Below are 14,915 nucleotides of genomic sequence, written 5' to 3' on the forward strand. Positions count from 1 at the left end.
GTTTTGCAGTGATTCTGAGAAGACATGGATCCATATGGATTCAGAGAAAAAGGTGTATGGTGGCCCAGTATGCTCTGGCTCCAATGTGACAGGCATAAGAGTAGGAGTGATCAAACCATGATTGGAGAGAGAAAGATCTGATTGAAGAAGTTATGCAAGACTACATCTCAGCCAAGATAAACCTATGCCATATAGGTAGCGCAGCTGGAGGCATCTTGGTCAGTGAAGCAGTATCCATCCCTGGAAATACAGTAAAATGCTCTTCATGGATGACCAGTGAGTTCTCCCAAAGTGCCGGACTTTGCATTTTGAGCATAGGAGGATTGAAGGGTGTGTGTATATCCAGTCAGGAGTAATAAAGTTAAGATTGTGGGTTGATCATCATGCAGAAGAGGATTGAGGGGTATGTGTGTATCCAGTTAGGAACAATAATGTTAAGATTGTGGATTGATCATCATGGGGTAGATATTAAGGATTGTAGTGTACCTACTTGTCTGTGAGTACATATGTTGAGATTTTGTGTGTGTATCCAGTTAGAAGTAATAAGGTTAAGATTGTAGATTGATCATCATGGGGTAGAAATTGAGGAATGTAGTGTACTACCTGTCTGTGAGTACATATGATGAGTTTTTGCCATGATGGCAGGGCTAGCACGTGGTGCTTACCACACTGCACTCTTGTTGTTCTATTTTGTTCCCTTCGTTTGTGTCTTTATTTAATTTTTTATATCTTGCTCGTTTTATGATTTTTTTTTTTTTTTTTTTTTTGCTTACCCCTCTAGCATACTTGTCTTTACTAGGATTACCTGGTTTTGCCCTCAGCTATGAGTTTAGCTTTCTTTTGAATGTTTTTGTAGTCGCCTCTAGAATATTTGTTAGTGCTCCTGGTATGGCATTGAACAATCTTTCCAGTTTCCTCTCTGAGCATTCCTTTATTTTTGTCTGATGCCTTTTTAGGATACTGCCAGGTATTACATTTGATTTAAAGATCCTGTATTTACCTTGCTTTCACATTTAGGATGTGGTTTTTTGTGCCATGTTTGTTGCCAGTCTTTTATTACTAGATATCTTCTTTGTGATATAAAAATGTATAATTCAATTTCTTCCTGTATTTTATTGTAATTATGCATTCAAGTCTACTGATTTTACTTTAAAAGGGTTTTTAGATTCACTCAAATTTATTTATTTAAATCTGCTTGACTGGCAGCTTTAAAACACAGCAGTATTCTGTTTTAATTCTTATGTTTACATTGAACATCTTAATCATTAGATTTTGGACTCTGCTTGCACAAGTTCATAGTATCATGCTTCTCATTATTTTGACAATGAGTATTATCTTGTTATGTATTCCATAAATTCATGGTTCTCATTTATAATGATTCCCAAATCTTTGATGATTTCTTCATTCATTTTCTTTTCCTGTAGGGCTTTTTTATGAAGCTGCTGATGTACTTCAATTTTATCTGTTACTCATTAACAGCAAAATCCTAAAGCAGCAGCCCCATTCATTTTTCCCCTTCAGTTACTTGAGAACTCATCAGTGCAGAGGATGCTTAGTTTTATTAAGTATACGCTCCAATTCACTTTATTCCTTGCCCTCCTTTCACCCTCCTGCATGTTCAGGCCCCGATCACACAAAATCTTTTTCACTCCATCTTTCCACCTCCAATTTGGTCTCCCTCTTCTCCTCGTTCCCTCCACCTCCGACACATATATCCTCTTGGTCAATCTTTCCTCACTCATTCTCTCCATGTGCCCAAACCACTTCAAAACACCCTCTTCTGCTCTCTCAACCACGCTCTTTTTATTTCCACACATCTCTCTTACCCTTACGTTACTCACTCGATCAAACCACCTCACACCACACATTGTCCTCAAACATCTCATTTCCAGCACATCCATCCTCCTGCGCACAACTCTATCCATAGCCCACGCCTCGCAACCATACAACATTGTTGGAACCACTATTCCTTCAAACATACCCATTTTTGCTTTCCGAGATAATGTTCTTGACTTCCACACATTCTTCAAGGCCCCCAGAATTTTCGCCCCCTCCCCCACCCTATGATCCACTTCCGCTTCCATGGTTCCATCCGCTGCCAGATCCACTCCCAGATATCTAAAACACTTCACTTCCTCCAGTTTTTCTCCATTCAAACTCACCTCCCAATTGACTTGACCCTCCACCCTACTGTACCTAATAACCTTGCTCTTATTCACATTTACTCTTAACTTTCTTCTTCCACACACTTTACCAAACTCAGTCACCAGCTTCTGCAGTTTCTCACATGAATCAGCCACCAGCGCTGTATCATCAGCGAACAACAACTGACTCACTTCCCAAGCTCTCTCATCCCCAACAGACTTCATACTTGCCCCTCTTTCCAAAACTCTTGCATTTACCTCCCTAACAACCCCATCCATAAACAAATTAAACAACCATGGAGACATCACACACCCCTGCCGCAAACCTACATTCACTGAGAACCAATCACTTTCCTCTCTTCCTACACGTACACATGCCTTACATCCTCGATAAAAACTTTTCACTGCTTCTAACAACTTTCCTCCCACACCATATATTCTTAATACCTTCCACAGAGCATCTCTATCAACTCTATCATATGCCTTCTCCAGATCATAAAAATTGATAAATGATTGATAAAATGATACTCCAAACAAAATCCCATGAATGAATAGCAATAGGATGGTGATCCTTATCACCCTCCAGACCTCTTTTTATGCAGTATCAATTAGGACATGATTTGTATTCTTCCCTTAACTCACTTTTCTCACTAATAGATCTTTTACAAATATGATATTTATATATAAGTCACTTGAAAATTCCCTCCCTGTACAATACAAGTAGGTAATTTCTCAGAATGTTTTGATTCATAATACCCAAAATTTTCAGTATATGTGGATGCCGTATTTTATCTTGTAGATTACCTTGCTGAAACTGAAGTTGTTGTACAAACATTTCACAAGATTTTTTTCCACAATTTACACTACTGTTTGACTGATTTCGATGTACACCACACACCTTTCCATACTTCAAAAATTAAAAGAGTAATCAACAAGTACTTCCTGTATTATACATTCATTAAGTTACTCAACTTTTTGAAAAAAAAACCTGTGAGTGCAAATGTTGAAGCATTTGCATAGCGTTCTCCTGTCCATGCATCCAGGTTTGATGTAAATGAACAATAATGGCATGGTGATCCTGTCTTGCTCCCCTCCAACCCTTTAGTATTGATTTCAATTTGGATGTGTTAATGTGATATTATAGAAAATGGAGTCTTACTGATAAATGTGAAGCACTCTATTTATTTAGTATGAAAATCTGTGTATTTAAGCAACACCCAGAACAGCATATGTGAGAAAATATGTCCAGAAATATTCCTCAGGAACATTGTATAACTACTTTGTTTAAAGTAGTTTCACTCAGACTAACACCTTTCAGGAATGTATATAATTCCTTTTCAAAGAGCTCCCGTACATATTCATGTGAAGCAATATATAACTTTCTTGTTCTATTGTCATTGCAGTACCTCAGTTATTTTTCTTTATTCCTTAATACTGTAGTCAGCTTTTATTTTCTGTCATATCAGGAATTTTTTTCAACCAGCATCATCTAGGTTCTGAGGGTGCCAATTAATGGGGAGTGAACTGTATTGCTTGTTGTCCCATGACTTATTTGTCTCAGTTTCCCTTTGTTGAATTCCTTTACATTCTTTCCATTTGTATATTCTATCCATATATCTTTGCATTGTTTCTTTATCTTTTTATTTTTCTTCTATTTTATTCACTCATGTCATATGAGATACATCTGCCTATATACAGATTTACATTCTTATCAGTGTCAGGTGTCATGATTACAAATAGTAGAGGCTAGTTCTGTTCCCTGTGGGACATCCAGAAGGACTTCTTTATTGGACACATTTCCATATGCAACAACTTCAAATTTTCTGTTGGAAAGTCTTTGATCCATTTTGCTCTTTTCCTTGAAAAGTATGTTTTGGTACTTTCTTTAGTAATCCTCCATGATTAACTTTTTGGAATGGTTCAGAGGTATAAAAGAGATTGAGGATATTAGAAGAATGGTTGTGATGATCAGGAACTCATGCTAGGTGTTTGATTACCTGAACCAAATTAATAAGGAGGGAAAGAAGATAGATTCTTGGCATGAGCAGAATTATCCTGGGTAGAGCCAAATCATCAAGCCTTAAGGTGTACATTGAAATCCCCTGCTATCATTTCATTCATGAATACAAAGAGAGAATTGCTTTATGGTGTGAGGCCAGATTGTCAAGTTGTGCATAGATGGTGGACTTGAGGGACAATATTTTTAAACTAATATCAGAGCTGTAGAGGGTAGAGAAATTTTGAGCCAGATAGCTTCAAAGAAGAAGCTTAAAATCTCTGAGGCTGGCAATAGGAGTTTTTTGTACTAGAATAATCAGTAAAGCTTTTGGAATTCTCTTCTAGAATTTGTCTTTCGCTCTTCCTATAACCTTTATGCCTTTAAGAGTTGGGTCTGTAAACACTTGCAAAGCTCTGATTAGTTTTTACTTTCTTTTTCCCCTACTATTTATCTTTTACCCTAGATAACCTTTGATTAGGGCATGTTTTTGCCTATATCTGGTCTGGCAATATAAAGGAAAAAGAAAAGATCATAATTGGAGATTTGATAGTGCAAAGGAAAAGCACCTGGACAGTTGGCTACCAAAGAGAAGATTGGGGGAAGAATTGAACGTGTGTTTTGTGTCCTTTTATATCCGTATTGATATCTGAATTACCTCTTCTTTTTTCCATACACTCCTTTCCCTTTTTCAAAATTTTTTTTCTCTTATTGGTACTTTAATTATATACTTAACCACTTATGATACTGTATGTAGCTCCCTCGGGATTTTTCATGACACATATAATCTGTACCTTTTTAAACATAGCTCTTAGGCATCACCTCATGTTTTCCCTCATTAAATGCATGGCTAGCTTCACTTGGATGTATGATCTGCTAACATTGTACTGTACTATATAGTGTGTTTCTGTTTTCATGTGCATCTGTAAGTGTTAGTAGACTCCATTTGCAAATGATAACACCGTAAGTGAAAAGTGTCCTTTAAAAAGGCTATATCAGCTTTAGCATACAAAAAGAGTACAGTATCTTCAAAGACCTTCTCACCCTACAGGAGCCCATATTGTCCTGCTCCATTGTGGAGTGCAACCTTGAAGCTGCAAGACCTCTATGAAAGGGCTGTAGGGTTACATTTTAAATAGTAATCATGATAATTATAATTAATAATGATAATGATAATAATAATGATAATGATAATGATATGCATCTTTCTTTGTTGCTTATTGTTTGTTGAATAGTGCTGCCATGGAGTTTACATATTCATTTACTTCTACCATCATTCAGTTCATTTTGCTGGTGTTTAAGAATAACCATCTGGTGATGTTGCAATGTTGGGTTATTTAGCTAATTTATGTTTAATTATCTGGAAAACCTCTAAGAATTTTATTGCAATAATATCCTCAGTGTATGGATGTATAGGAAAACTGAAATACTCCTGAGATATTACATGAATTGGACCCATCAAGGCATTTATTTTGTAGAGTAGTTATTATGCCAGTTTTATAAGATGGGCATCCCCTACAGGTGGGGCTTGCCTTTGGTGGTGTGAAGACTGGTGGAAGAGAGGCAACCAGGGCCTGGATGACCCAAGTTCCAAGGAGGAAGCTTCATCAGTGTCCCTACTGTGAATATTCCACAAGTTATAGCACTGGCCTTAAGAGGCATTTGCGCACTCATACGGGAGAAAAGCCATTTGGTTGTTCGATTTGTTTACAGAGATTCAGTCAGAAAGGAACATTACAAGCTCATATCACTATTCATACTGGGAAAAAACCATTTTCTTGTCCACACTGTAATTACAGAACTATTACTAAGTACCATCTTAAACGTCATATCCAAACGCACACTTTAGGCTCTTCCCAGTCAAACATACACATGTCTGAAAACAGACAGTGAGGAATGGATAATTTGGTTGTAAGTGCAGGGCAATAGTAGTGATTTGTAATGGTTTAATTATTACCAGTCCATGAATCTGACAGAAGAAGCATTACTTTCCTGTAATAATGATCTTAGAAGTATGACTAGTTTTAGATTTTTCAGTATTGGTTCATGTTTCTTCATTATTTAGTGTATGGCAAGAGAATATATTAGTGAAAGAGGTATGCCACTTTTCTAGATTATGTAGACTGGATAGTCTAGAAATAGTTTCAAATTTTGTCTGAGTAGATTATCATGGTTAGTTACCTTGGGAGTTATGGACCATATATTTCATGAAGATGTGTGATTTACTGATGTATTGTATTATTTTACATAACATGATCAGTCTTTCTGTTTTTTAAGCTTGAGATAAAAAACATTAAAGGAACTGTGGGGAAGAGAATATCATAGAACATCTGGTGAAGGACTTTAGTTATTATGTGCTTGATGGAAAGATGATTGCCTGAATGGTGATAACTACCACGAACACATTTTCATTGTTTGTTTGTTGTAGGGAGAGAGTTTTACACTAGTGTTGCCCTGTCTTTTAACCATGTATGATTACTAAGTCACATATGAGTTTAATGAAGTTCTGATAAGAACAAAGGAGTTGGTGAGTAATTCAGACAAATCTGAGTCAACCGTAATCTGGTCAGGTGACCAGAATGTAATTTTGTTGACTGGGAAAAGAGAGGAACATATTATGGATGCAAAGATAAATACTTATCAGCAAACAGTGCATTGGCAGATGAAGGGGAATTGTTGAAATAGTTCATGAAAATATATGAGACCATTAAGCTAGTACAAGTTAACATGGACCAATGAGAATGAACCCCATTGACTTGCTCTTTACAAATGACATAGCACTCATCATAGACATTGAGATTAACAGAACTAGCACCTTGGATCACATTACTGAAGTGAGTGCTAATTACAGAGTAGAAGTTAATGAAGACAGACAGAGTGCTGCAAGGGAAGATGTAGACAATTTAAACAACTGTAATTTCAGTTCTGACAAAAGTTGGAGAAAGGCCATTAATCTGTTAGCAAATGCAAAATGGAGCAAGAACATCAATAGCAGTTATGCAAAAACAAATGCAAACATTTTTAACAAGAGCATAGAACAAATAATTTCAAGGATACCAAAAGATAGGAAGTGATAGGTGATTAGAAGAAAAAGCTGAGGTATACAGTAATTAGAGATAGAATTGAACTAGAGGAAAATATAAGCAATGTTGACAGGATAGTAATGGAGTTGCATAGACATAAACAAACTAACTCAGATCAAGAAACAGAACCCAGAAGTATATTTGCATATGTGAATGAGGAAAAGAACAGAAAATTGGAGATTGGTTCTTTCAAGCTGGGAGATCATTGTGATAATGATTTTAAAAGAACTTGCCAAATGCTAATCAACCAACATGCCATTTTGTCCAAAAAGAGGTATTTGGATTATGAAATATTTAATCACCTTGACAGGCATTCCCTTACAGATATCAGCCTATAAGAAAGGAACATAGACCAGTGCAGTATAACAAATGTAGACAAAATGGGGATCCAATTTGGTACCAAAAGATTATAAATCAGTTAGCCCAGTATTGCATGTGACCAGGATTATTGAAAAGGTGATAAGGAGATGTATCATGGAACACCTTAGCAACAATCTCATAAATGAAAGCCAATGCAGTTATGCACAGAGTAAAAGTGTACAAACACAACTAGTAGGTCACTGTAATGATGTACATTAAACTCTAATGCAAAGAAAGGGAATGGATTCTGCTTTTCTGGATTTTGCAAAAGCATATGACTAAGTAAACTATGGGATGTTATTAGAGAAAATGGTGTGACAAAATCTTAAATAAAAACTAATGGATTAAAGGGTTTTTAAAGGAACAAATTTCAGAATTGTGGCAGATGGAACCATTTCCAATAAAGATTATGTGCTTTCAGTTATACCCTTAGGAATGGTGTTAGCTTTTTTATTTTTTTGATCATTATATTAGGCATACAAAAGGATGTAAGGGAAAACATAGTCAGATGTTTTGCTGATGATAAGAAAGTAAGAAAGTGGGTACAGATGAAGACCAGGAGAGATTACAGTGAGACTTGGATTCTGTTTACAAATGGATGGAAGAGAACCTAATGGAATTTGATAAGGAGAAATTTGAGCAAATAAGCCTTGGACTGAATAAGAGTATATTGGTTCCTGCCTATAGGGCCCCATTAGGAAAGAAATTAGAGCAAAAAAATGTCAGAAATTTAAGATACTGTACATGAAAAACTTGAATACAAGAACCACATTGATGTTGTGGTTTCAGTAAGTAGAATGATAGAGCTTTTAAAAAAGAGATAGAAAAGTTACTGATGAAAATGTCAACATATTTACATGAAGCAAAATGAAATACTACCATGTTGTATGGTCAATACTTAACAGTTGAAAATGAACTAGTTTGAAAGAATACAGAAACTTCACAAGCAAAACTGATGATCTGGAGCATGTGAATTACCATGAGAGATTGAAAAAATTTAACTAGCAGATGCATAATTTGAGAGGATGTGATCAGTGAAATGCTTGTGACACAATGGGGAACCCTGCTAAGTACCAAAACAGAGAAGGGATGTGGAAATAACAAAACTACTTTGGTATCCCAAACATGCAACAGACACATAAAATGTCCAGGTTGGAACAAGGAAGAAGAGCACTCTACATGAGGTGAAAATGAATTGCAGACCTACTAAAGAGACCACAGCTCATTCAACAAAGGAAAGAAAACTCATTAAGTGAATTATCAGACAGACCATAAGCTAAGAATGTCATATGTAACAGGAAATAAGAAATGATGCAAAATACTTTTTCTCATATGCAGAATGCAAATCCAGGACCACAAACTCCATTAGCCCACTGAGAACAGAAGAAACTATTTTTACAGATGACTCCCAGATTAATAAGATACTGAAAAAGCGATGTGAGTCAGTATTCAGTGAACCAAAAGCCACATTAAAGAAAAATGACCCAGCAGACTTCTTTTAAAACAGTAATCTCTCAAACTTGCACATAGCAGACATCACTACCTCAGTACAAGATTTCATGCAGGCCATTGAAAGCTTGCCATGTGCTCCTCCCCTGGCCCAGACTCTCAGAGCTCATTCCTTGTAAAGTAATGCAGGACACCTTTAGTTCATGCACTTGTCTAGATTGTGTTATCTATCCAAAGAGTCTGAAACTGACTCATTACTCCTTTGGAAACAAAGTCATCCCAGGATACTGTCAACTGATAGCATTTACATCACACATCATTAAAATCTCTGAAAAAGTCCTAAAAGGCAAGCTAAGTGACTATATGGAAGTGAACAAGCTACAGGAAAACCTCTGTTATCAGTAATTCAAGCCAACAGAATCTTCATAAAGATTTTTTCAGTTTCAGTTAGCAACTCTGTATTATCATAAACCATTTGAATGATGTGAAAGACCTCTGAGTAGTGTGTACTGAGCAACTCTGTATTTTCATAAACCAGTTGAATGATGTGAGAGACCTCTGAGTGATAGTGTGTACTGACCTAACCTTCAGCAAATACAACAAAACAACAGTTGCCTCCTGCAGAAGGTTGGTAGGCTAGATCATGCAGATATTCAAGACGAGAAGAAAGACCATTAATGATATTATAAAAATTGCTAATTCTTTTGCAAATTGAATATTGTTGCATTCCAGCATAACCCTACAAGGTAGGCAATATTGCGGAATTAGAAAGTGTTCAGAGATCTGTAACTGCCCATATTAACTGATAAAGGAAATAAATTACGGGAAATAGCTAAAATCTCTAAGGCTGTACTCCCTGGAGCACAGACAGGAGAGGTATATCATCATCTGTACCTGAAAAATCATAGAAGGTATGGTTTCAGACATACATGTGGAAATAAAATCCTACTAGCGCAACAGGCACGGAAGACTTTGTATGATACTACCTCTGAATTCCAAAGGTGCCTTATGGTATGACCTCTTTCCTACTCCAAAACATGTAACAGACAAATATCAGCAAGAAGAAAGCACAAAGGTTTAGGTCAGAATGAGAAAGACAAGCATTATTCTGGAGATGAAAAAGAATTGCAGATCAACTAAAGACAAGCATTATTCTGGAGATGAAAAAGAATTGCAGATCAACTAAAGAAGCTACCTTTCACTCAGTGAAGGAAAGAATACCTATCAAGTAAATTATCGGACATAGACCATGAATCAACTTATGTGCAAAATGGAAATCCAGAACCATAAACTCCATTGGCCCACTCAAAACAAAAGAAGATAATTTTGCAGATGACTGTCAAGGAATGATTGATTTTCCAAAAAGGTAGCAAGAATTGGTATTCAGTGAGCCATAAACAACATTTATGATAAATGACGTAGTAGACTTCTTCCTAAGCAGTAATCCATCAGGTGTACACATAGTAGATATCACCTTCTCAACACATGTACTTAACCCCAGGGCCAGACTCATGGAACTCGGTCTTCATAAAGAGGTGCAAGACACCTCTAGCACATATGTCTGATTATCTTCTGGAGAAAAAGTCTAGGTTCTGGTATCTCTTAAGAAGTCTGAAAGTAACCCACTGGCCCCACCCCAGAAAGGTTGAAGCTAAGCAATCCCAAAAAGCTATTGACCAATAACATTTACATCACACATCATTAAAATCTTTGAAAAGTGGACAAGCTAAGTAAAACCTCTGTTATCCATAATTCAAGCCAACAAAATGTTCATAAAGATTTCTTCAGTATTAGTTGGCAGCCCTCTATTAGCTGAAAAAGAATTTGAAAATTAAACAGGATACATGAAAATATTTCAAATTGTACGCGCACCTCGCTACACTGCACCAGTGTTCTCACCAACTGGTGTTTTGTAGTGCTGGTGATTGTTTACTTTTCCTATATTGTTTGTGGCCCATTGTTGTGTGCTGGTCTTGCACACTTGGCTGTTTTGTGCACCCTGTATTACTGTTGTAGACGATGTCTCCTTCTAAGTGTCACCAGCATATGCCTGACAGGTCCTTGAAGCTGTCTGTGTCGCACAAAAAGCACAATAAGAATGGTTAAAGTCTTGAAAAGAAGAAGGAGTTTTGCAAGAGGCTGGCTAGGGAAGGCAGCACTTATGAATGACTTTGGCATCAGTTGCTTATGTATAATGGTATATTATCTTTGTAAAATATATAGAAATATACAGGATATTTTAGAATTTTAGAATTTCTTAATTATTAGATTTATTAAAACCTACAAATAACCAAAAAGTTTCTTATCTGGAACAGCTGAATCCCCCAAGCATTTCAGATATCAGAAGTTTTACTGTACATAACCCAGGATGACATGATTTCGGGGTAGAAAGATCTTGCCTCCTTCAGTAGTTTGACCATTATGAGAAGATTGTTGAGGCTGTGAAAAACAAAGAAAGTCATGACATGATTTACATAGACTTTGCAAAAGTATTTGACAAATTTGGCCATGGTGTCGTAGTACATAGAATGCAAAAGATTGGGAATAACCAGAAAAATTGGGAGATGGATATGCAACTTTTGTGTAATATATCCCATTACATAGTTGCAAACCAGGCCATCTCTAGTGCCTCCATAGTAGAAAGCTCAGACCCCCAAAGAACTGTCCTTGTATCCTTTCTGTTCCTTGTTCTTATATATGACATTGATGCAAACACGAGCCACACTCCTGTATCATCCGTTGCAGATGATACAAGGATAAGTATCAAAATCACATTAATTGATGATGCTGAAAGGCTACAAAGTGACATACACAACGTCTTTAACCAGACAGCTAAGAACAACATGCTTTTCAATTAAAATAAATTTCAACCCCTCCAGTATGGGGAAAATGAAGAAATCAAATTCAACACAAAATACTAGACAGACACAGATGTTTCCCGAAACCAAATGAGTAATGTGGATGTAACTTCAGAGTAATGTGGTATGAGCTAACCTTCAGCAAACACAACAAAACAGTAGTTGCCTCATACAAAACAATTTTAAGCAGGATCACATGGACCTTCAAAAGAAGAAGAGAAACACTAGTGATATTGTTATTTAAAATGCTAATTCTTTCACAAATTGAATATTGTTGCATTTTGACATAACCCAATAAGACGGGTGAAATTGTGGATTTGCAAAGTGTTCAAAGAACTTTCACAGCTTATTTTGATGTGGTAAAATGAAATGAATTACTGGGAACAGCTGAAATCTCCGAGGCTATATTCTCTGGAGCACAGACAGGAAAGGTATATCATCATCTATACTTGGAAAATCCTAGAAAGTATGGTTCCCAGTTTACACAACAGGAATGGAAGACTTTGTAAAATACAACTTCTGAAATCCATAGGTGCAATATACAGAAAAAGAGAGAACACCCTAAACATCTAGGGCCCAAGACTCTTCAACATTGGACAAGTGCCTACAATGTGCACTAGACCAGCCAGGCTGTATGGCCCTGAGAGGCGTGGCTTCCAACAGCTTCATCAACCAACAACCCAATCCAGCAGCTTGAGCCCAACCCAGGCTGTGAAGGTGATTTCCAAACACTTCTCAGGTTATCAATGAGGTATGCATGTAAAAGAGAACGCCTTAAATGTCCAGGACCCAAGATTCTTCAGCACACCTCCAGCTACTGTTAGAAATGGGATGATATCCACAATAAAGTTTAAGAGTGCACTGGTCAAGTACCTAAACAGTATACCATACCAGCCAGCCAGGCTGTGGGTGCTATTTAGGCCTAAGGGCTATGGCGCATGAAGCTTCTGTGTTTCTTTTTCCAGCTCTTTATCATTTCCATTCACAACACGGAATACCCATTATACCAATTATACCTTCAACTGCTACATTACTCACCATGTTTAAATCACCCATTACTAATACCTGGTCTCCTCCACTAAAGTTGCTGATACACTCACTCAGCTGCTCCCAAAACACTTGCCTCTCATGATCTTTCTTCTCATGATGTTGCCTAAGCACCAATAATCACCCATCTCTCTCCATCCACTTTCAGTTTTACCCACATCAATTTAGAATTTACTTTCTTACACTATCACAAATTCCAAAACTCCTGCTTAAGGAGTAGTGCTACTCCTTCCTTAGCTCTTGTCCTCTCACCAACCCCTGACTTTACTCCCAAGACTATACCAAATCATTCTTCCCCTTTACCCCTGAGCTTCATTTCACTCAGAGCCAGAACATCCAAGATTTTTTCCTCAAATGTACTACCTATCTTTCCTTTCTTCACATCTTCGTTACATCCACACAAATTCAGACACCCCAATCTGAGCCTTTGAGGAGGATATATATATATATATATATATATATATATATATATGTTGTATGGTTGCGAGGCGTGGGCTATGGATAGAGTTGTGCGCAGGGGGATGGATGTGCTGGAAATGAGATGTTTGAGGACAATGTGTGGTGTGAGGTGGTTTGATCGAGTGAGTAACGTAAGGGTAAGAGAGATGTGTGGAAATAAAAAGAGCGTGGTTGAGAGAGCAGAAGAGGGTGTTTTGAAGTGGTTTGGGCACATGGAGAGGATGAGTGAGGAAAGATTGACCAAGAGGGTATATGTGTAGGAGGTGGAGGGAACAAGGAGAAGAGGGAGACCAAATTGGAGGTGGAAAGATGGAGTGAAAAAGATTTTGTGTGATCGGGGCCTGAACATGCAGGAGGGTGAAAGGAGGGCAAGGAATAGAGTGAATTGGAGCGATGTGGTATACCGGGGTTGACGTGCTGTCAGTGGATTGAATCAAGTCATGTGAAGCGTCTGGGGTAAGCCATGGAATGCTGTGTAGGTATGTATATTTGCGTGTGTGGACGTATGTATATACATGTGTATGGGGGGGTTGGGCCATTTCTTTCGTCTGTTTCCTTGCGCTACCTCGCAAACGCGGGAGACAGCAACAAAGTATAAAAAAATATATATATATATATATATATATATATATATATATATATATATATATATATATATATATATATATATATTTCTTTTCTTCTTTTAAACTATTCGCCATTTCCCGCGTTAGCGAGGTACCATTAAGAACAGAGGACTGGGCCTTTGAGGGAATACCCTCACCTGGCCCAATTCTCTGTTCCTTCTTTTGGAAAATTAAAAAAAAAAACGAGAGGGGAGGATTTCCAGCCCCCCGCTCCCTCCCCTTTTAGTCGCCTTCTACGACACGCAGGGAATACGTGGGAAGTATTCTTAATCCCCTATCCCCAGGGATAATATATATATATATATATATATATATATATATATATATATATATATATATATATATATATATATATATATATATATATTTTTTTTTTTTTTTTTTTTTTTTTTTTGCTGTCTCCCGTGTTTGCGAGGTAGCGCAAGGAAACAGACGAAAGAAATGGCCCAACCCGCCCCCATACACATGCCTTGATTCAATCCACTGACAGCACGTCAACCCCGGTATACCACATCGCTCCAATTCACTCTATTCTTTGCCCTCCTTTCACCCTCCTGCATGTTCAGGCCCCGATCACACAAAATCTTTTTCACTCCATCTTTCCACCTCCAATTTGGTCTCCCTCTTCTCCTCGTTCCCTCCACCTCCGACACATATATCCTCTTGGTCAATCTTTCCTCACTCATTCTCTCCATGTGACCAAACCATTTCAAAACACCCTCTTCTGCTCTCTCAACCACGCTCTTTTTATTTCCACACATCTCTCTTACCCCTACGTTACTTACTCGATCAAACCACCTCACACCACACATTGTCCTCAAACATCTCATTTCCAGCACATCCATCCTCATGCGCACAACTCTATCCATAGTCCACGCTTCGCAACCATACAA

The 14,915-nt window shown here is 37.4% G+C and overlaps 1 protein-coding gene across 13 annotated transcripts in view; it reads left to right on the top strand.

Moving 5' to 3' along the window:
* LOC139755950 (uncharacterized) overlaps window positions 1-14,915 on the top strand; it is a 1,365,710-nt gene that overhangs the window by 1,089,283 nt on the left and 261,512 nt on the right. Inside the window, exon 6 of one of the 13 annotated variants that reach the window (XM_071674759.1) lies at window positions 5,662-5,761. The exons of the other annotated variants lie outside the window; for them this stretch is intronic. Within the exon in view, the coding sequence (XP_071530860.1) occupies window positions 5,662-5,761 (100 nt within the window). The remainder of the gene's footprint in view (window positions 1-5,661; window positions 5,762-14,915) is intronic. 13 annotated transcript variants of the gene reach the window in all.

Source organism: Panulirus ornatus, chromosome 20 (genome assembly GCF_036320965.1).
Source record: "Panulirus ornatus isolate Po-2019 chromosome 20, ASM3632096v1, whole genome shotgun sequence".
Taxonomy (NCBI): domain Eukaryota; kingdom Metazoa; phylum Arthropoda; class Malacostraca; order Decapoda; family Palinuridae; genus Panulirus; species Panulirus ornatus.